The 22,343-nt window shown below is 47.0% G+C and overlaps 1 protein-coding gene across 1 annotated transcript; it reads right to left on the bottom strand.

The window, feature by feature from the left end:
• Positions 1–6,394: 6,394 nt before the first annotated feature.
• On the bottom strand, positions 6,395–22,036 carry LOC128971630 (haloacid dehalogenase-like hydrolase domain-containing 5). The gene is made up of 8 exons (XM_054387233.1): positions 21,911–22,036; positions 19,204–19,413; positions 17,240–17,352; positions 14,114–14,207; positions 12,387–12,420; positions 10,458–10,632; positions 8,781–8,969; positions 6,395–6,809 (listed from the first exon to the last, which is right to left on the bottom strand). The coding sequence occupies exons 1-8, from the start codon at positions 22,034–22,036 to the stop codon at positions 6,395–6,397; spliced, it is 1,356 nt and encodes a 451-aa protein (XP_054243208.1).
• Between the last annotated feature and the right edge of the window lie 307 nt (positions 22,037–22,343).

The following is a 22,343-nucleotide window of genomic DNA, read 5'->3' as shown; positions in this document are numbered from 1 at the left end:
TAATACTTGTAGGGTTGTGCAAGTTCCTGACAGATGTCTGATTTGTGAGGAGAGAAGCTGTGAGGGAGTGGTCCTGACTACCTTCTCTGCAAAGAAGGACCTGAGAGCACTGGTGGACAACAAGCTCACCATGAGCCAGCAGTGTGGCCTTGTGGACAAGAAGACCAATGGTCTCCTGAGATGCATTAAGGAGAGTGTTGCCAGCAGGCCGAGGGAGGTCCTTCTTTCCCTCTGCCCTAGTGAGGCCACATCTGGAGCCCTGGGTCCAGTTATGGGCTCCCAGTTCAAGGGAGGCAGAGAACTATTGAAGACAGTCCAGTGAAGGCTACAAAGCTGCTGAAGGGCCTGGAGCATCTCTGTGAGGAGGAAAGGCTGAGAGCTCTGGGGATGTTGAGCCTGGAGAAGAGCAGCCCCAGAGGGGATCTGAGCAACGCTCAGCATGAGCTAAAGGGTGGGGGGCAAGAGGCTGGGGCCAGACTCTTGCCAGTGGTGCCCAGGGACAGGACAAAAGGCAACTGGAACCCAGGAATTTTCATGAAGAAAAACTTCAGTGTGAGGGTGCTGGAACCCTGGAGCAGGCTGTCCAGAGAGGCTGTGGTGTCTCCTTCTCTGGAGAGATTCCAAACTCACCTGGACGTTGTGATCCTGGGCACCCTGCTATGGGTGCCCTGCTTTAGCAGGGGTGCTGGACTAGATGATCCCCAGAGGTCCCTTCCAACCTCCAGCATGCTGGGATTCTGTGATCTAAACTACTGTAGGGTGTGACAGATTGTCCTTCAAGCATGGCATGCAAACTTGTCCTGCCAATTTGAAGGTTCATTGAATGGCTCAAGCTGACTTTTGAGAGGCATTAAAGCTGCAGACAGATGCTTCCTGATGTCCTCAAGAGCACCTAGCTACCACTGCCAAAAAAAAAAAAAAAAGGCTCAAGACTTGTATGCAGCTGGTTTTGCACTAAAGGGAAATGGTTACCAGAAAAAAGCTTAATGAGGCAGAGAGTGGTGATGACTCTGTGTGCTTCATGTTCATTGCCTGGGTCAATGCCATGCAGAAATGAGCACTTTCCCCTTTATAAATGATATTCAAATAGATTATTCTGAGTGGGAAAAGCAGTTTGATACTTGACAAAGTAAAGCACCCTGTACTTTCTGAAGAAAGTGATGAGGAAAGGAACTCTGCTGATACAGCTTGTTGGTGTCAGGCAGGGGCTTCACCAGATAAAGGGTGGAGTGGTGCTAGACAAGCACCATTTCAAGGGTGGGGCTGGGCAGTGTCCTGCTGGCCAGATGTGCAGCAGGTCCAGGCATGCAGTGAGCAGAAGGTGAATGTAGTGATTTGTAAACAGAGTTTTTCAGCTGTCTGTGGTTTTTTTTGGGGCCATGGTTTAGGTGCAGGGACACAGTTTAGTGTTGACCCTTCAGTGCCAGGTCGAAGGTTGGACTGGATGATCTTTGAGGTCTCTTCCAACCAGATACATTCTGTGATTTCCTAAGCCTGTCAGGAGAATGCTAAGGTTTGGGGCAGTCAGATATGCTCAGTGCTGTCAACCAGCTCTTCCCTCCTCTGTGCTTCACCCACTGACAGATGCATCCCCCCACAACTCCAGGGATGAGACCACAGGTGAGGCCAGTCTGGCTCTCAGCCCTGCTGGGGAGAAAATAACCATCTCTGATTCATATTGAATTCATCCACTGCATTCCAAAATGATTGAGGGCTTTGGACGAGAACAGTGGTAAAATGATTCTGCATTTTCTAGCACAGACCTGTTGGTGTTCTCTAAGGTTTCTTCAGCAGAGGCAGGCTGTACATTTCTAATCATCAGTAACTGCTTTGTCTGGAAACTTTCTCACCACCATACTGACCCTCTGGAACACCAGGAGAAAAGGAAGCAAGCCTGCATACTACAGTAATTTTTTTATACTTTACCTTCATCTATTTATGAATTTATTATGAAAAATATTTTTAAACACACAGAACCTGCTTTTTGTTGTGAACTTTAGCAAAGTAGTGGATCCATTGTACTGTCTGTCATTAAAAAGGTTTCATTAAAAGTAAACATTTGGCAATTAATATCTGTTGCTATTTCATGTTCAACATCTTCATCAAGGACCTGGCTGAAGGCACAGAGTGGAGCCTCAGCCACTTCGCTGGTGATACCAAACTGGGAGGAGTGGCTGACAACCTGTCAGGCTGTGCAGCCATCCAGAGACCTGGCCAGGCTGCAGAGTTGGGTGGAGGGGAACCTCATGAAGTTCAGCCAGGGTAAGTGTAGGGTCCTGTACCTGGGGAGGAACAACTTCCTGCACCAGGACAGGTGAGGGCTGACCTGCTGGAAAGCAACTCTGCAAGGGAAGACCTGGAAGTGCTGGTGGACAGAAGTTCATCATGAGCCAGCAACATGCCTCAAGTGTGGCCATCAGGTCGAGGGAGGTTCTCCCCCTCTGCTCTACCCTAGTGAGTCCACATCTGGAATACTGGATCCAGTTCTGGGCTCCTCAGTTCAAGAGAGACAGAAAACTACTGGAGAGAGTCCAGCAGAGGCTACAAAGATGCTGAGGGGCCTGGAGCATCTCTGTGAGGAGGAAAGGCTGAGAGCCCTGGGGCTGTTGAGCCTGGAGAAGAGCAGCCCCAGAGGGGATCTGAGCAATGCTCAGCAACAGCTAAAGGGCAGGGGGCAAGAGGATGGTGCCAGACTCTTCAGTGGTGCCCAATGACACAAGGGGTAATGGGCAGAAACTGGAGCCCAGGAGGTTCTGGGTTCCTTGGAGCGCTGCCCAGAGAGGTTGTGGAATCTGCTCTGGAGAGATTTCAAACGCCCCTGGACATTGTGATCCCCTGGGCACCCTGCTGTGGGTGCCCTGCTTTAGCAGGGGGGTTGGACTGGGTGATCTCCAGAGGCCCTTTCCCACCCTACCCATACTGGGATTCTGAGATCTTAAGCATGTATCCTGCTGTGGTTTGTTATTTGAAACAATCTCAAATTTCAAGTTCTGTTCACAAATGTTTCCTGTTTGTAAAGTCTCCAACACACCTGGGCAGGAGATTGAAAATGAAAACCCAAGTCCTCAGTGCTGGGGAAGTGCAAACAGCCTATTCAGTGCTCACAATTAGGTGTAAACAATATCAGTTACCACTGCACCTTCCCCGGGGAACACTGAGATCCTGCATTTTATGTAATTGCTGTAAATTAAACAAAGCAACACCGTTTTCTTTTTGCTTGGCTCTGCAATTCTAACGTAAGCAGATGGGCATTTCGGGTCTGTAGGAGGCAAGGATCCTGTATTGAGTTTACTGCTTCAGTAACAGCCTCAGCCACCAGAGCAGCTAGCAGTTTTCAATGGAACAGCCACACTGCAGAGCTGGCTCCTTAGATGCTGGGTACAGCTGAATTCATTGGTTAACTAGAATCATAGAATGGTTTTGGCTGGAAGAGCTCTTTAACATCATCAAGTCCAACCATTAAGCCAGCACTGCCAGCTCACCACTAAACCATGGCCCTCAGCACCACATCTCCATGGCTTTGAAACCCTTCTAGGGATGGGGACTCCACCACTGCCCAGGGCAGCCTGTTCCAGGGCTTTGCAACCCTTGGGGGCAGGAATTGTTCCTCACACTCAACATAAACCTCACCTGGTGCAACCTCTTGTTCTGTCATGGAGGGAGAGCAGGATCTTCAGAGGATGTGTTAGGACAGGTGAAGGTGCATGAGGGCAGGGCAGGCTCTCTCACCTGATCTTTGTCCACCATCTGTGGTCACAACTGCTTAGCTTTTGGCAATATTCACACCCCTACAAGACAAACATAGACTAAATAGGCTAAGAGGGAGAGAGACTAATAAGCTGTCTTGTTAACCCTTCAGTTCTAATACATTAGCAGCAGCCTAATCAGCAGCCAAACAGACTTTTTTGTTCCACATATGCATTCTAAGTTAACATTTCCATGAGGGATGAAGATTTAGAAGTCCACACAGGAAGTCCTTCAGGAACCTTTGAAGTGTTCACGCATATTCTGGAGAAAAAAAAATGAAGAAGGAAGAAGAATGAAGGAAGAAGAATGAAGGAAGAAGAATGAAGGAAGAAGAATGAAGGAAGAAGAATGAAGGAAGAAGAATGAAGGAAGAAGAATGAAGGAAGAAGAATGAAGGAAGAAGAATGAAGGAAGAAGAATGAAGGAAGAAGAATGAAGGAAGAAGAATGAAGGAGAAACCAAACAAACCTTTTCTGTTCTTTATCAACTTCCACATTTTTATTCTTTGCTTCACTGACAGTCTGAAACCAGCTCCAGTGAGGGCTTCAGTGTTGAAACAACACAATGTCACATCATCCTGACCTTGTACAAAATAGTCTTGACTTCAAAAGCTTTGGTGTATTTTGCAATTAATTGGTGTATTACAGAAATAGGAGTATCTGTTTATTGTACCAGAAAAAGAAAAGAAAGAAAGGCAAGGCTGTGCTGCTGTAACATTTCCCCAGTGCAGAAGTGGAATCAGAGAATGCATTGGGTTGGAAGGGACCCTGGAAGGGCATCTTGTCCAGCCTCCCTGCAGTGAGCAGGGAAACCCCCCACAAGATTAGGTCGCTCCAAACAGGAAAGACACTGCTGAGAGTGGTGACCTTACACTGGATCCAGCAAGGTAAGTTGAAAGCTGCTTGTGAATCAACAGCTGAGGAGGGGACAGAAGTGGTTTGTAAAGGGAGAAACCAACAACAAAGAAAGCTGACTCCACAGCAGCAATGTTCTCTTCAGGGGGTGAGTTCTCCAACTGTGCTATCAGGATAACAAGCCACGAAGAAGCTGGCCAGGAAGTCACTTCCTTTAATGCCACCAACTGCCCATCACTGCTTATAAGCCAGCTAGTCCTGCAAAAGCTTGGGAAAACTGAAGACCAATAGATTTGTTTGTTTGTTTGTTTCCAGCATTTCCAATTCATAAAACCCCAACCCAACCATGAACAGCCCCCAGGTGATGTTAAGTGCTCTCTGTAAGTGGACTTAATTGGCTTATGTTCTCCCAAGCTTATGCCACAGCTACACCATATGCCACCTTATAACAAACTAACACAAAACCAGTTCCAAAGGCATCTTTAGGATGAAAACATTGAAAAGCATTTTACAAAAATAACATAAAATAAATTACTTTTTTGTTTGTTTTTTCTTTCCTTTCTTGTTTTTTTTTTTTTTCCCCAAATGAACAGCTATAAACCCCAGGAACCAAACAACACTGACACAAGATGAAAGCTATGCCACTAAAGACCCAGTTAATTACCACAGTGGTAGTGAAGCTTCAAGTAAATTATGAGGCACTTTATGCCCAAACAGTAGCCACTCCTTCAGTGGAAAAGCCCAACTGACACAAACACCCCAAACATAATTTCTAAAGCTTTCTAACATTCTAAATTCCTCAAGAAAGTGCAGATAAAAAGGCAAAGACAGAAAGGTCACCTATGGTGCCACAGAGGACACCCAGTGTTAGCCATTTCCCTTACATGCCTGCGTTCAGCTGAGTTGGAGCTCCAGAAATGGAGGTAACAGGTCAGCCTTCTCCACTTCACAGAGGCATTTCTATTAAGGCTTTGCATCTCAGAGCAGAAAGGAACAGCTGCAGCTCCAGACACATGGAAAAGAGGCAAAAAAGGAAGGCTGCAGGGTTGCATGTGAGCGAGTACAAAGGAGCAGAACAGACCTGAACTTGACTCTGATTTGGAGGAGCACTCATAACTTGCACAATAGCAGGCAGTAATATGTTGTAACAGTTGTGCTCTGTACTAGACAATTGCGGGAATGAGCCCAGCACCACAATCCAACATCCTACAGATCCCCAATACACAGAAACTAAATCTTCCAGCAAAAGAAGGTACTGTCAGGTGGAAATTGAAGTACCAGCTATAAATCACTATGAAAAACTGCTATCAAAACAGCTAACATCATGTATAGGAGGGTAATAAAGGGCAACTAAAGCATGAAATGACATCTTTCAAAGCAGTTTAAAAAGCACTATTGATATTTAAACTATTAAGTATATTAATATACCCAACTATACTGGGTATACCCAAAGTAAGATTGTACTAGAAGTTCAAAATCCCAGAAAGCAGCAGTTTGTGGCATGATCTTAATGCACAGTTTGGGGTTTGTTTTTTCGGGGAGGGGAGGGGGAAGAGAAGCACAGCACTGAGTAGTCCTTATGAAATCCTCTCAATGAATCATAGAATCAACAAGGTTGGAAAAGACCTCAGAGACCATCAAGTCCAACCTATCACCCAGCACCTCATGACTAACTAAACCATGGCTTCAAGTGCCATGTCCAATCCTTTTTTGAACACCTCCAGGGATGGTGACTCCACCACCTCCCTGGGCAGATCACTCTTTCTGTGAAGAACTTTCTCCTCACCTCCAGCCTAAACTTCCCCTGGCACAGTTGGAGGTGCAAAGTTCTCCAGCTGGAAGACCAGGTCTACAGCAGCATCGACATCTGGTACAATATGATCTGGTTCTACCAAGCCAGGGTCAAATCTGAAATCCCTGTGGCCGTGGAACACCGTTTCAGTGATGCTCTCCTGGGTGTCCGAGGGCACCTCGCTGTGAGGGTTGTACACCCCAGTACAAACCAGAACAGACCTACAGCGGGCAGCTGCTGCAGAGGCTAATTCATTCTCCCAACTGCTGCCTGTTTCATCATCCAGAGAGAGTGTGGTAGATCCTCTGCCACCAGTGGCTTGGGCCTGCAGCCGTGATTTGGAGCCTTTCCTGGAGCTCTCCTGAAGGTAGCGATTGTAAAGGTTAGCACCGTAGACATCGGTCATGAGGTTATCTCTGCAAACACAGGCAGGAAGGTTAGTCAGCAGGGCACTCCTACTTGGCAGCTTCCAAGGGCTGGCTTGGATTTAACAGATGATTCTCTGCTTCACATAGCTCTGTGTGGCAGCCTGCAGACAGGAAGGAATCCCTTTTTAGAACTATTTTATGACATCAGTTTCATTCGGCATGGCCTGGGGCTGTTTAGCCTGGAGAAGAGAAGGCTGAGAGGAGATCTTATCAATGTCTATAAATATCTGAGGGGTGGGTGACAAGGAGAAGGGGTCAGGCTCATGTCAGTGGTGTCCTGTGAAAGGACAAAGGGCAATGGATATAAACTGGAACCCAGGAAGTTCCACCTCAACGTGAGGAAAAACTTTGCTGTGAGGGTGCTGGAGCCCTGGAGCAGGCTGCCCAGAAAGGCTGTGGAGTCTCCTTCCCTGGAGACTTTTAAGATCTGTCTGGACCTGTTCCTGTGTGACCTGTCCTAGGTGATCCTGCTTGGGTGAAGGGGTTGGACTGGATGATCTCTAGAGGTCCCTTCCAACCCCCATCATTCTATGATAACTCTCCATATGGAAACTGCAGGTCAGAGCAAGGGGCAGGGAAATCAAGGATAGGTATTAGCAGGCCATGAATGAGCTCATTATATGTGCAGACATCTTGGAGATTGTGGAACAGCCTTTAATACAATACAGCTTTATCTCTTTCTATGAAAAGGATTCTATGATGTGACAGCACACACAGAGCATATGACCAAGCTTAATGACCTCACAAACAAATTCCAGCTCTGCATTCTCTGATAACTGTTATTTACTCAGTTTGTTGCTTGTCACACCAGTAAGCCTAACCAAACAAACACCCATATCAATCTTTGTTAGATTTAAGCAGCCTATTACAGAAAGAAATAAAAAATAAGAAGAAAAAAAAAATCAGGAGAAATCTTAGCTGCTTATAAATCAGTTTTTGTGCTTCTACAGAACTCACACACAGAAAGATCCAAGTATTATTCATTTGCAGGGTGAGAAGCAGTGAGGCTTGAGAGCATTACAGAAAGTACACCACAGCCCCAACAACATCAGGGAGTCCTAATGGTATGAGAAACAAACCAGTAAGAGTTGGGGATTTTTCCTTACTGCTATTTATGGTATAACAAACTGGTTTGGGTTGGAGTAACCTTTAAAGCTCAACTAGTCCAACCCCCCTGCAGCCAGCAGGGACATCTACAACTGGAGCAGGTTGCTCAGAGCCCCAAACAACCTGACCTGGAGTGGCTCCAGGGATGGGACATCTCCACCTCTCTGGGCAACCTGTTGATTTAGTGGAAACTCCTTGGGCTGTTACTGGGCCATCCTTAATCTTAGCATTTCTTTTTATACTGATGTGGAAACGTATCCTGTTTAACTGACGCTGGAGGAGTCCTTCTTGCTCATTTTCTCCTTCAGCTCAGACCCATTAAAACTATAGGTCCACTTTCAGTGCTCTACTGCTGTGCTGGTAAACATCTAGGTACCACCTATGTGTTTCAAGTACTGAAGTTATTTCCTACTCAAAAGATACTTACAGATAGGAACATGTGGTTGTCCCTACTACATCCCTTCTCAGTCTAGGTTATTTTCATAGAATCACAAGACTGCTTTAGGTGGGAAGGGACCTTTAAAGGTCCTCTAGTCTAATCCCCCTGCATTCATCAGGGACATCTACTGCTAGAGCAGGTTGCTCAGCACCCCAGACAACTGCAATGGTTCCAGGGTTGGGGCATCTCCCACCTCTCTGGGCAACCTGGGCCAGTGTCTCACCACCCTCGGTGTCAAGCATTTCGTCGTTCTCTCTAGTCTAAACCTCCCTCTTTTAGTTCAAACCATCACCCCTTGTCCTGTCACAACTGGCCCTGCTGAGAGCTGTGTCCCCAGCTTTCTGATCAGCCCCCTGAAGCACTGAAAGGTGCAGTAATTCCCTGCTGCCCTCGCTGGACTCGCAGTACCTTACCCGACAGCATAGAGAGTTTGAATGGGCTGCTGCCACTGCCTCTCTGCAGCCTGGGCCCGGATCAGGTACTCTGCATACTGGTAGGTCAGCTTACTGGGCTTGCCCATTAAGGCTTCATATTTCAACTCCTTGCCAGTGATCTTCTTGTAAATGTTTTCCAAACAAACCATGAAAGTACCATGCCCAAACCTACGCAAAGACAAAGACAAATCAAACTCTGTTAAGTACAGATCTTTTATTTCCTGGGCTTTTAGGGATCAATCACATCCTGTAACTCTCAAATTTCCCCTCAGTTTGCACATGGCATTTCCCAACCAGACCCAGTCGTGTCCTGGGCTGATCCCTAGCAGTGTGGGCAGGAGATGGAGGGGATTCTGCCTTTCTGCTCAGTTGAGACCCCACCTGCAGTGCTGGGGCCAGCTCTGAATTCCTCAGGACAGCAGAGGCAGAGACAGGAATCTGTTGGAGAGGGGCCAGAGGAAGCCACAGCAATGCTGGGAGTGCTGGAAGCCCTCTGCTGTGAGGCCAGGCTGAGAGAGTTGGGGTTGTTCAGAATGGAGAAGACTCTGGGGGGACCTTAGGTCAGCCTTCCAGGATCTGAAGGGGGCTACAGGAGAGCTGGAGAGGGACTTTTCACAAAGGCATGGAGTGACAGGATGAGAGGGAATGGTTTCAAACTGGAAAAAGCTGGATTTGGATTAGACGTTAACAAGAAATTCTTCCCCAGGAGGGTGGTGAGGCACTGGAAGAGGTTGCCCAGAGAAGCTGTGGAGGCTTCAAGCCTGGCAGTGTTCCAAGCCAGGCTAGATAGTGCCAGCAAGTTGTCTAGTAGGAGGTGTCTCTGCCCATGGCAGGGGGTTGGACCTAGATGATTAAGGTCTCTTCTATACTCAAACCAATCGCTGATTCTATGATTTCCACAGCTGTTCAAATGAAAATTAAGTGCTGATTAGCTGAACAATTAACACCACAATAATCCCAGATTATTGGGACAGCACAACAGGCTGGCCTGCTGTAAAATGCAGCAGTGGTTTGTGTTAGCATTGCTTGCATTTCAATAGACATGAAATAAAGCCTAGCCTGAGCTCCACCCTCTGTAGTGACCAAACAGAATTAGCTACAGTAACACAGAAGAGAAGAAAAAAACAAAAGGAAAACTAGCATCAGACAGAAGGAAAAATAATCTCTCCTGAAGAACAAGAGTAGACAGAAAATGCACGTGTAATATGGAAACAAATAAACAAAAAACCCTCATTGCTTTCTCTAAAAAAATTTAAATTACTAAAAATAAAGAAAAATTAAAAAAAAAATCAAAGGACGATGAAGGAACAAATGAAAATTTTACCTCATGCTTTTGGTAACTCTGTTATTCTGGGCATGGTGCAAACAGTAATGATAGAATCATGAAGGTTGGAAAAGACCTCTAAGATCATCAAGTCCAACTTTCTACCCAACACCTCCATAGACAGCAATCAGGTGGTGTATGCTGAAAGCAACCTGGTCCAGTGCCTCACCACCCACATGGGGAAGAATATCTTCCTAATGCCCAATCTAAATCTTGCTTTAGAGACATCATATTCAAAGCTGAGACCTGCTGTGAAGCTGTAACAAGCATCTGGTGACTAAATTTGACTGCAGAAATGAGGAATCCCCAAGTATTCCAGGACAGAGACTCACCTGGGAGACTGAGCCTCAGCAACCCACATCAGATCCATGTTACAAGCCAGTACAGGAATGTGAGGGTAATTTTCATGCTGATAGGGATTTCCAGGATAGCCACTTGTCAGCAAAACATCTATTATCAACTGGAGGTTGGTTTCCCATCTGACTGGCTCCCCAAACAAAACAACAGCTAGGAGAACAAGTATTATAAAACAGAGTTAGGGAACTGGACATAACAAGGCACCAAATCTCCAACAAGTAAAACTTGGTCTTAAAGAGACTGAACAAATAACCTGATCTAAGCAGGAACTGATGAACAGTCACATTAACTTAGGGTTTTAATATGTTACATACCTATTCATTCACAGTAAACCTTAGAAGCAACAAGACCCCACTGCAAAATCTACAGGTTTAAGAAGCTATTTATTTTTTATAGGCTAAGTTTCACCACAGCACCACAAAAAAACCCCTCACCTTTGTAAACTGTTTTTCAAAGTCCTCAGCACCCTTCTGAATTTTATCTTTACAAACAATATTTAAATAATCCATCATCACAGATGTTATTTTCATCTTAAAGTATTTTTTTCATCTTAAAACAAAATCTGAATGTTGTTTTTAGACATTTTTCTCATCTCCAGCAATAAAGTGACATGTTTTTGGTTTTTTGTTTTTTTTTTTTTTTTTCAAATGCCTCAAGTGCAGTTTCTATTATCATAGAATCATAGAATGGTTTGAAGTGACCTTAAAGATCATCTAGTTTCAACCCCCTGCTATGGGCAGGCACATCTCCTACTAGAGTAGCTCGCTCAAAGCCCCATCCAACCTGGCTTGGAACACTTCCAGGCTTGGAGCCTTCACAACTTCTCTGGGCAACCTGTTTCAGTGCCTCACCACCCTCCTGGGGAAGAATTTCTTCCTGATGTCCAATCTAAATCCAGCTTCTTCCAGTTGGAAACCATCACCCCTTGTCTGTCCCTCTGTGCTCAGCACTGGTGAGGCCACACCTTGAGTACTGGGTTTAGTTCTGGGCCTCTCACTCCAAGAAGGACATTGAGGTGCTGGAGCAGGTCCAGAGAAGGGTGCTGAAGCTGGAGAACAGGGCTGGTGAGGAGTAGCTGAGGGAACTGGGGCTGTTTAGTCTGGAGAAGAGAAGGCTGAGGAAGATCTCACTCTCTCTGCAGCTCCCTGAAAGGAGGTTGCAGTGAGGTGGGTGTTGGTGTCTTCTCAAAAGCAAGTGGTAAGACGAGAGGAAATGGCCCCAAGTTGCACCAGTGGAGATTTAAATTAGACATTAGAAGAAACTTCTTCAGTCCTTTAAAAGGTTCTCAAAGACTGGAACAGGCTTCACAGAGAGGTGGTTGAATCTCCATCCCTGGAGTAGACTTGATAGAGTTAGATAATGGCTGGACTTGATGATCTTAAAGATGTTTCCAACTGAAATGATTCTGTGATTCCTACCAGACCACGCTGCTGTAAAAAGTTCTGTACTTCAGGTAAGGCTGCATTCAGTGTGCTGAGAGACAAGCTGCCTTTCTACACACCCAGAACATAACACAACACACCTCATTCTACAGCCCTGAACTGATCATCCTGCCTGCTGTAAGGACAAGAGTGATTCTTCCTGAAGAGGTGTCAGTTGAACCCTCCTTTCTGAAAGGAAGGCAGCAATAGCCTGTCCAAGGAAAAGGAAAGCAGAACCTCACCGACCTTCTCAGACTTCCAACAGACAGGGCTGACAACTGCAGATGTTAAAGCCTCAGCTTTAGCATACATGATACATTCCAGAGCAATGACAGGTATTCCAAATTAACAAGGCATTTTGAGAAGTGCCTCCACCAACTTTCTGAAGCAGCCAGTGATCTAAAAACAAATTCTAATCCTAAAGCACAGCACAGATATTTCACCTATTAATGGATGGTTGCAAGTTAAATGAAGACAACTGACCCTCGATCTTGGGAATCTCCACAGCAGAGGGGTACTGCAATAAGAAGAAAAGAAACAAACAAAAAGGAATGTTTTCAACAACATGAAACATCTACCACCATTTTTAACAGGATAAATTCAAGTATAGCTTCCACAGCTGCCTTCTGCCACACTGACAGGAAACCCACTCTCTCTTTTGGTTTACTTCGAAACTTGTGTTTCAAGCCTGAAGTGAAACCTTGTGGCCAACAGACAAGTTGCTGTGTTTCACATTCACTACCTTCCTACATTTATTAACCTGCCTCTGGCATGTGATAAAAGCTTCAAGTTGTTTCATTTACTTGTGTAGGAAAGTGTGGATGTTTGTCCTTCTGCAGGAGTAAGAGGTCTTCTAGTATTATTTACCAAGACACTGCTAAGAAAGAAAAATACATTGTACAATGTCTAATCCCCCTGCTAAACAAATAAGGGGTTGCACTTCATGATTTACTCCAGGTGGTGACAAATTCACAGATTGCATTGGGTTGGAAGGGAGCCTCAAAGCTCATCTTGTCCACACCCCCTGCAGTGGGCAGGGACATCTCCAACTAGATCAGGTTGCCCAGGGCCACACTGAGTCTGATCTTGAATGTCTCCAAGGATGAGGCCTCAACCACATCCCTGGGCAACCTGTTCCAGTATTTCACCATCCTCATTGTGAAGGACTTCCTCCTATGTCCAACCTAAATCCACCCTGCTCCAGTTCCAAACCACTGCCCTTCATCCTACCACCACAGTCCTCTCTAAACAGTCCCTCCCCAGCCTTCCTGTAGGTCCCCTTCAGATACCGGAATGTAGTTATAAGGTCTGCCTGGAGCCCTGTCTTCTGCAGGCTGAACAGCCCCCATTCTTTCACCCTGTCTTCATAGGAGAGGTGCTCCAGATACATGAACAGTTTCTTGAACTTCTACATCTTGCAAAGCAAGGCAAAAAGTGACATAACTGAGTTAGGGATTCTAAGAACCACAAAGAATTTCCTGATTTCATGTGGGAAAAATCCACTCTATATGCTGACCCTGACTATATCTTTGCTGTGCATGCATTCACTGCTTTCTGAACTGACAATTCAGCTGGAATCACTGTGCATACTGCTAGTATCTATTTAAATAATGGTATAAACCAAAAAGGGAGACCTTGGGATGAAAATTAGTTACCTGCAAAGCATTAATTTACAACCAAATCAACCTCACAGCCTAGAAAATACCAAGACTGTACTGAAGGAAAAAAACTTATTTCATCTTCCACACATCTAGAAAGCTAATAAGCTTCCCAAGACAGATTTTGCATTAGGAATCTGTACTAAGTTGTAACTTTTCCCACCACAGTAGGCTACAAAATCAAAGTTCATGTTAAAGAATTAAACTGATAGGAAACTGTTGTGAATATGAACATGTTATGACACAAGAATATGTTAAAGAATTACCACAGCTGTTCTTGAAAATGCTGTCATAAAGCAAATAAAGAAGCAGAAAAGCAAAGTCAAAATACAAAGTAAGAACAACAGCCTGAGCCTGGCAGTTTGAAAGTATTTAGATTATGGCACAAAGCAGAAATGGAGTCTTTGGCAGAAAAAACACTTATCTGCAAAGCTTTAGCTTACAACCAAAGGACCTTCACAGCCTAGAAACAACACCAATGTGTTTCTCTCACCCCCTATTACAGAAGCCATCTAATGAGCAAATAATTTTCAAAGAGCAATCCACACTCACCAGAACATTAGGTCTTCTGTCATGGTCAACTACATCTAGCAGAGGGTGTTTCTCTCGCAGTGTTTCAATGGTAATAGGTTGACAGAAACCAAGGCTGCAGCAGTACCAGTTAAGGAGAGAGAAGTGCCCACGTGAAAGGATTTTTTAAATCACTAATTCTACTTCAACAGTTTTAACAGATGCAGTTCATCAGGTGAAGCAAATTGTGTAGCAATGAAGGCAATATACCCAAGCCTGACTTTTTCTTCTGTGAGGTAGGATGATCATCTCATTATTTATGAATGGGAGACCCGTGTGTCTGAGACCTTAAGAGTGAAATGACACAGAAATCTTTCTCAAGAGATGAAAAGCAGGAAGCCTCTTTACACCTACCATACTCCAAGATCGTAGAATCAAAGAATCATTTCAGTTGGAAAAGACCTTTAAGATCAAGTCCAACCACCCTCTAACTCTACCAGTAAAGTCTGGCACTAAACCATGCCCTCAGCACCACAGCTCTGCCTCTTGGAAACACCTCCAGGGATGGGGATTCAACCACCTCCCTGGGCAGCCTGTGCCAGTGTTTGAGAGCCCTTTCAGGGAAGAGGTTTCTTCTAATGTCCAACCTGAACCTCACCTGGTGCAACCTGAGACCATTTCCTCTCATCCTACCACTTGTTACTAGGGAGAAGACACCAACACCCACCTTGCTGCAACATCCTTTTAGGTTTCATCCTTACATAAGCACCAGAAAAAAGGTTTATCTGGCAGCAGGACAACATCTTGTGTAATTATTACAAGAAAGAAATATTGAACTAGCTGAGGAAAAAAATACTGTCACCACAAATGGTGCTTTCCTCAGGCCATTAGAGCTGCAAACATGTTGCTGGGCAAACAAACACCACAAAGCTCAGCCTTGTACAGAATGGTGGACTGACCACTCAGGTTTATCTGTGTTCTACAGGTACTTAAGATAAACTCCAAAACACATCAAAAAAAAGGAAAGGACCAAAAGGGGAGAAAAAAACAACCTTATGATACCCATGGTACTGCCCTTAACTCTGAGCTATCCCAGTAATTTAAACTGAGTGAGCAAGAGGTAATCAAACTAAAACTGCTGACTGATGTAACAAGCAGTTGGGAGCTACTCTTGCTATCAAGACAACTTCCTACAAGGCAGAGAAAAATAAGGAATAAGAAAGGAAGAAGTGAAGTGCAGAAAGCAGTACCTGGAAGTATGAGTGAAGATTATACAATGCTTGAGGCCATCAAATTACAGTTTGAAGCTTTGATACGACTGTTAGATCAACACAATTCAACTTCCTTTCTGGCAGTCATCATAGAAGCAGCAAAATATTTTGAAATGCTGTTCTACTCTAGATGTTGGTTACAAACCCAACGTGACCTGGACTGGCTATGCTGTTAAAAGAAGATCTTAGAATCATAGAATCAACCAGGTTGGAAGAGACCTCCAAGATCCTCCAGTCCAACCTATCCCCCAGCCCTATCCAATCAACCAGACCATGGCACCAAGTGCCTCATTCAGGCTTCTCTTGAACATCTCCAGGGATGGGGACTCCACCACCTCCCTGGGCAGCACATCCCAATGGCAAATCTCTCTCTCTGTGAAGAACTTCCTCCTAACACCCAGCCTAGACCTCCCCTAGCACAGCTTGAGACTGTGTCCCCTCCTTCTGCTGCTGGTTGCCTGGGAGAAGAGCCCAACCCCCACCTGGCTACAACCTCCCTTCAGGTAGTTGTAGACAGCAATGAGGTCTGCCCTGAACCTCCTCTTCTCCAGGCTGAACACCCCCAGCTCCCTCAGCCTCTCCTCACAGGGCTGTGCTACAGACCCCTCCCCAGCTTCGTTGCCCTTCTCTGGACACCTTCCAGTCCCTCAACATCTCTCTTGAACTGAGGAGCCCAGAACTGGACACAGGACCCAAGGTGTGGCCTGAGCAGTGCTGAGCACAGGGCAGAATAACCTCCCTGCTCCTGCTGGCCACACTACTCCTGATCCAGGCCAGGATGCCATTGGCTCTCCTGCTGGGCACACTGCTGGCTCATGTTCAGCACCCCCAGGTCCCTTTCTGTCTGGCTGCTCTCAGCCACTCTGTCCCCAGCCTGTAGCACTGCTTGGGGTTGTTGTGGCCAAAGTGTAGAACCCTGCCCTTAGACTTGTTCAGTCTCATCCCATTGGCCTCTGCCCACCCATCCAGCCTGCCAAGGTCCTTCTGCAGGGCCCTCCTACCCTCCAACACATCAACACCTGCTCCTAACTTGGAGTGTCCTGAGCTACTGAGCCAGATAAGTAAGTCAGTGATAAAGTTCTGGGTCCAGCTCTGGAGTGCTCAACACAAGAAGGACATGGAACTGCTAGAGCAGGTCCAAAGGAGGCCACAAAAATGATCAGAGGGCTGGAGAACCTTTGCCATGAAGGCAGGCTGAGAGAGTTGGGGAAATTCAGCCAGGAGAAGAGAAGACTTCACAGAAACCTTAGAGCAGCTTTCCAGTGTTTGAAGGGGGCTACAGGAGAGCTGGAGAGGGACTTTCTACAAAGGCCTGGAGTGACAGGACAAGAGGTGATGCCTTCAAACTGCAAGAAGCTGGATTTAGGTTATGCATTAGGAAAAAAATTGTTACAGGGTGGTGAGGCACTGGAAGAGTTGCCCAGAGAAGTTGTGGAGGCTCCAAGACTAAAAGCATTCAAGGCCAGGTTGGATGAGGCCTTGAGCAACCTGGTCTAGTGGGAGGTGTCCCTGCCCATGGTGGAATTTGGATGATCTTCAAGTTCCCTTCCAACTCAAACCATTCTGTGATTCTACGAAACAACAGCCAGAATGCCACGCTCTCGTCCTCAACAGAGCACAGACTCTGGGTGCTAAAGTGTCATTTACATATGAGTCAACAAACTGACTGTTTTTACCTTTCTTGTTAAAAACAGTGAAACAAAAACCCACCACACCAACCAGCTTCAAAACATCAATGTGACACGACAGTAAGAACTACCATTTGCCCATCACTGGGTTAGTAGTGTTGAAAGACTTGGTCTCCGTTAGGTCTGCAGGATCTCCTGAACTTGGTTAAGGACAGTACTTAAACCAGAAGGTTGGATGTGTTGTTTGTTTGTTTGCTTTTTAAAGATACTCTTGAGCAATATCCAGAAGTGGTCCTTGGCCAGACACAAGAACACATTTCTCATGGTAACGTTTGAACATCCGCAGAGGGCTGTGCGACATCATCACCTGATCTTGTGAAATCTGTTTGGGATTTGAAAAACAAAAGGAGGTTTTGTTGCTTTTCAGGTAAATTATTGACATGTAGATTGAAGGAACAGGTCTGACAAAGCAATCATATCCATCTACCTGAAACTCCACCCTATCATTCCTGACCCCCCCTGTCAGCTTCCAGAATCATAGAATCATCAGGGTTGGAAGGGACCTCAAGGATCATCCATTTCCAACCCCCCTGCCATGGGCAGGGACACCTCACACTCCAGCAGGTTGCTCACAGCCACATCCAGCCTGGCTGCAAAAACCTCCAGGGATGAGGCTTCTACAACCCCCCTGGGCAACCTATTCCAGTGTCTCACCACCCTTGTGGTGAAAAACTTGAGGGTGATTCACTCTATCCAATATGATCACCAGGTTCTCTCTTTTTATGTTTACAGAATCACCTATCATTTAAAAAACAAAGAAGGAAGAAAAATCAGAACTAGTGCAAATTGAGGTCCCTTTCCTAGACTGCAGCACTGATTTAATTGCAAACTAAAAGAAGTTGCAAACTTCTGACACATAACCCCATTGAGACCTGGACAGGTTGGAGAGCTGGGTGGAGGGGAACTTCACGAAGTTCAACATGAGCAAGTGTAGGATCCTGCACCTGGGGAGGAACAACCCCCTGCACCAGTACAGGGGAGGGGGTGACCTGCTGGAAAGCAGCTCCACAGAGAAGGACCTAGAAGTGCTGGTGGACAACAAGTTCGCCATGAGCCACCAATGTGCCCTCAAGGGCAACATAGCCAGTGGTCTCTCAGGGTGCATTAGAAAGAGCGTGGTCAGCAGGTCATGGGAGGTTCTCCTGCCCCTGTACTCTGCCCTGGTGAGGACACCTCTGGGGTACTCTGGGCCCAGCTCTGGGTTCCCCAGTTCAAGAGAGACAGGGGACTACTGAGGAGAGTCCAGTGAAAGCTCCAAAGATGCTGAGGGACCTGGAGCATCTCTGTGAGAAGGAAAGGCTGAGAGATCCGGGGCCTGGAGAAGAGCAGCCTGAAAGGGGGTCTTCTCAATGCTCTGCAAGTGGTAAAGGGTGGGGGGTAAGAGGATGTGGCCAGAGTCTTTTTAGTGGTGCCCAGAGACAGGACAAGGGACAATGGGCACAAATTGGCATCCAGGAGATTCCATCTAAACGGGAGGAAAAATTTCTTTAGTGTGAGAGTGCTGGAGCCTTGGAGCAGGCTGCCCAGAAAGGTTGTGGAATCTCCTTCCTTGGAGAGATTCCAGCCCCCCCCGGACATTGTGATCCTGGGCACCCTGCTGTGGGTGACCCTGCTTTAGCATGGGGTTAGGACTGGATGACATCCAAAGGTCCCTTCCAAACCTCACCATGCTGGGATTCTTTTAATATATATAAACCCAGTAATTATTATCCTGAAAGATTCTATTATGAATCACTAGTTATCACCTTTGCACATCTAAAAAAACCCCAAAATAACTGAGACGTCCTTTCACCCATGACAGACAGGGTTTTACTGATACAGATATGCTCTTGTCTGCTGGTCTTTACTGAAAGAAAAGGCCCTGCAGAACTGGCTTTACAGCTTTTGAATAATGCTCAAACAGCCTCCAAGAATGGAGAAGTCCTACTCACAGCACCCACAAACCACAAAGCCAGATGTATTCTCACAGTAATAATGTTGCAAAGAAAGATCAGCAGCCTTACCCATGGCAACATCATCAAATTTGGGCAACGGGCTGTTTACTTTTGTGACACCTCTTGCAAAGCATTTCAGGGGGCTTAAGGGGAAAATTAAAACTGACTAATGGAAGAGAAGGCATTTGACACATTCACCATGAGTAAATAACTAAATAAGTAAGCTTTAAGATACTCACAGGGACTCCCAGTAGATGAGACAACTGATCAGCTTTTTTCTGGCGAAGGCAGTTCCCTGCATTGGTGACAAACACCACAGGCACCAAGAACTGTCCCTGAGAATTCACCAGCTTTTGAAAGGCTGTTTTTGCAGCAGGAATTGGAGTCTTGCCTCGTACCAGCACCCCATCAATGTCAAAGAGAAAACCAAAGGATGGTCTTATGCTGAGCTGTGAGAAGGAGTTGCAAAGAGTACATTAGTCATGTCCATGTTGACACAGCTCCTAACAGCTAACACCCAACGACAATCAACACTTCAAAGAAGAGAAATGGATCTTGAGTTGCACATAGAATCATAGAATGGTTTGGGTTGGAAGGGACCTTAAAAATCATCTAGTTTCAACCCCCTGCTGTGGGCAGGGACACCTTTCACTAGACCAGGTTGCTCAAAGCCTCATCCAGTCTGGTCTTAAACACTTCCAAGCTTGAAGGCTCCTCAGCTTCTCTGGGCAACCTTCTCCAGTGCCTCAACACCATCATGGGGAACAATTTCCTCCTATGTCTAAACTCAAACCACCTTCTTCCAGTTTGAAGCCACTGCCCTTCATCCTGTCACTCCAGGCCTTTCTAAAAAGTCCCTCTCCAGCTCTTCTGCAGTCCCCTTCAAACACTGGAAGGCTGCTCCAAGGTCCCCCTGGAGCCTTCTCTTCTCCAGACTGAGCAACCCCAACTGCCTCAGCCTGCCTTCATGGCAAAGGTTCTCCAGCCCTCTGATCACCTTTGTGGCCTCCTCTGGACCTGATCTAGCATTTCCATGTCCTTTTTGTGTTGAGGGCTCCAGAGCTGGTGTGACAGGTACAACTGCCTCCCCCCCCCAACACAAGCACGGGGTCCTGGCAAGACCCAGAGCAGGGGACCAAGCAGGGGGTCGAGGCTGGCTAGAAGCTGATAAAGATCAGCTTGATACCCCTGGTCCCTCTGCTTCTAGACACAAATGACTGACAAAAGAAACAGAAGCAGGTTCTAACTGCCGTGCCATGCGCAGGGGTACTTCCCACTAACCCAGCTTGCTCAGGGCCTCATCTACCCTGGCCTTGAACACCTCCAGGGAGGGGACATTCACAACCTGGGCAACCTGTTCCAGTGTCTCATCACCCTCACTGTAAAGAATTTCTTCCTAATATCCAGTCTAAATCTACACTCCTCAAGCTTCAATCCATTCCCCCCTGTCCTGTCACTACAAGCCCTTGGAAAAAGGGCTCCCTTTTTAGCCCTCCCCAGCTTTCCTGTAGGCCTCCTTCAGCTACCGGAATCTCCTTTGATTCTTTGAAGAAGTGAAGAGCCAGACTTTATGGGCCTGGAAAATGAAAGCAAGGCTACGTGGGGGTAAGAAATACACTGGGTGATAAGGAGTAGAGACAGAGAGAGGAACGCTGAGCAATGAAACTATCACTGGAGCAGGTTGGAAAATGATGAACTAGAAAGGGTCAGTAATCTAAACTTCCTTTCCCTCACAAGCCTAGGACGGAAACTCTTAGGGTTTATGATCCTCTCTTTCAGGGTTTGAAGAAAAAGGAGACTGAGGCTGAGCATGATGATACAGAGAGAACGCTCAGCCAGGACAGGTGGGATGGCCTTTTCATGCTTGTCTCAGGGCACACAATGACAGTGATCCAGCACATTGTTCTCCCCATGCAGGGAGAAGAGCATTTTGCCTATTTGAGCAGCCCTTTGTTCCTCATCAATTATTCATCTGCTTCATTTTTCCTGCAGCTGGGTCCAGCACAAGGACACTGCCACCATCACCTGAACAATGATGTACACTCAGACACAGCCCCACGCACTGCTTCTCGCTCCTGCCTTCTCCAAGACCATGGCACAGGAATGTCATTTTAAACCCCAGGAGCTGGAGTCCGTCTTCACAGAGTCCAGGCTAACAAAACCAGCACTAAGTACGTTGCCTTAGCACTGATCTAGACAAGGCAGTTGGCATTTTGTTCAATCTCACATGCCAAGAACTCACCCTGAAGCTGTTTCTTCCCTGCATAACCATCAGCCTTCTATTTAAGAACAAACCCCCTGCAATCCTTGTCACCAGCAGCTTCAGGAATGGCACCTGAGGAGCAACCCAACAGCTTTGGAACTGATACCTGACGTTACAAACCTGGGACAATATCCTGTCAGTGAGAAATGCAGGCTCTGGCATTGGTTTTGTAAATAAAGTAGGTTATAAACAGAAATTAACACTTGACAAGACTGCAGGGGAAAAATAAAAAAGTATTTTGCTAATTATACACAGGGAAAAAAAGGAGCTAGGAAAGGAAAGAAGGCTGTAGCCAACAGGCAGACAACGAAGTTAACAGCTGTCTTTTCCTACTGACCACGAGGGAACTCTCTCCTTGACAAGAGATCAGCAACAACAAAGGGGACGGCCTGAAGCTGCTCACCCCAGCACCACCGCACCGCCCGCCCGGCTCTCCCTTTTGTAACCACACAGAACAAAACCCCGTGCAAGAGGAGAGCTCGCAAGGAACCGCCGGTAGCAGCCTCCCAAGTCCCGGGCGGGACGGGAGAGAGGCGGCTCCGGCAGGAAGCCGGCAGGAAGCCCCAGCAGCGTGAGGAGGCCGAGCCCCGCCGAAGCCGTTTCGGTTTCGCTCCGGCTCCTCCCGCACGCCCTAAAGCCACCGCCACGGCCCTGCCGGCCCCCGGCCCTAGCCCTTCGCTTACCGTGCTGCCGGCGCTGCCCTCGGCCGCCGTGGCGGAGCAGAAGCCGCTGAGCGCAGGCAGCCGGGGCGGGCGCCCCGCGGAGCCGGCCCCGAGCAGAGCGCGGAGCGGCGGCAGAGCCCGGCGCATCTCGGCCGCGGCTGAAGGAAGGAGGAAGTGCCGGCGACACACCACCGGCCTCCCCCTGGCCGCCCGGCTTCAAACCGCGGCTCGTCCACGCCCCAGGGTACCGCCCCGCAGGCGAAGGCCCCGCTCCCGGCCGCGCCGGGACTGCCCTGCTCCGGGACTACCTCAGCAAGCGACGTCACACGGCAGTCACAGAATCGCTCGGGCTGCAAGAGGCTTTTAAGATCTTGGAGTGCCAGAGTTAACCCAGCACTGCCGCTAAGCCGTGTCCCTCAGCATCACATCTACACGGATTTGAAACCCTTCCAGG

The sequence above is a fragment of the Indicator indicator genome, chromosome 15 (genome assembly GCF_027791375.1).
Source record: "Indicator indicator isolate 239-I01 chromosome 15, UM_Iind_1.1, whole genome shotgun sequence".
Taxonomy (NCBI): Eukaryota; Metazoa; Chordata; class Aves; order Piciformes; family Indicatoridae; genus Indicator; species Indicator indicator.
Note: the sequence above shows the minus strand (reverse complement) of the source record. Positions and strands in the feature narration are given on the sequence as shown.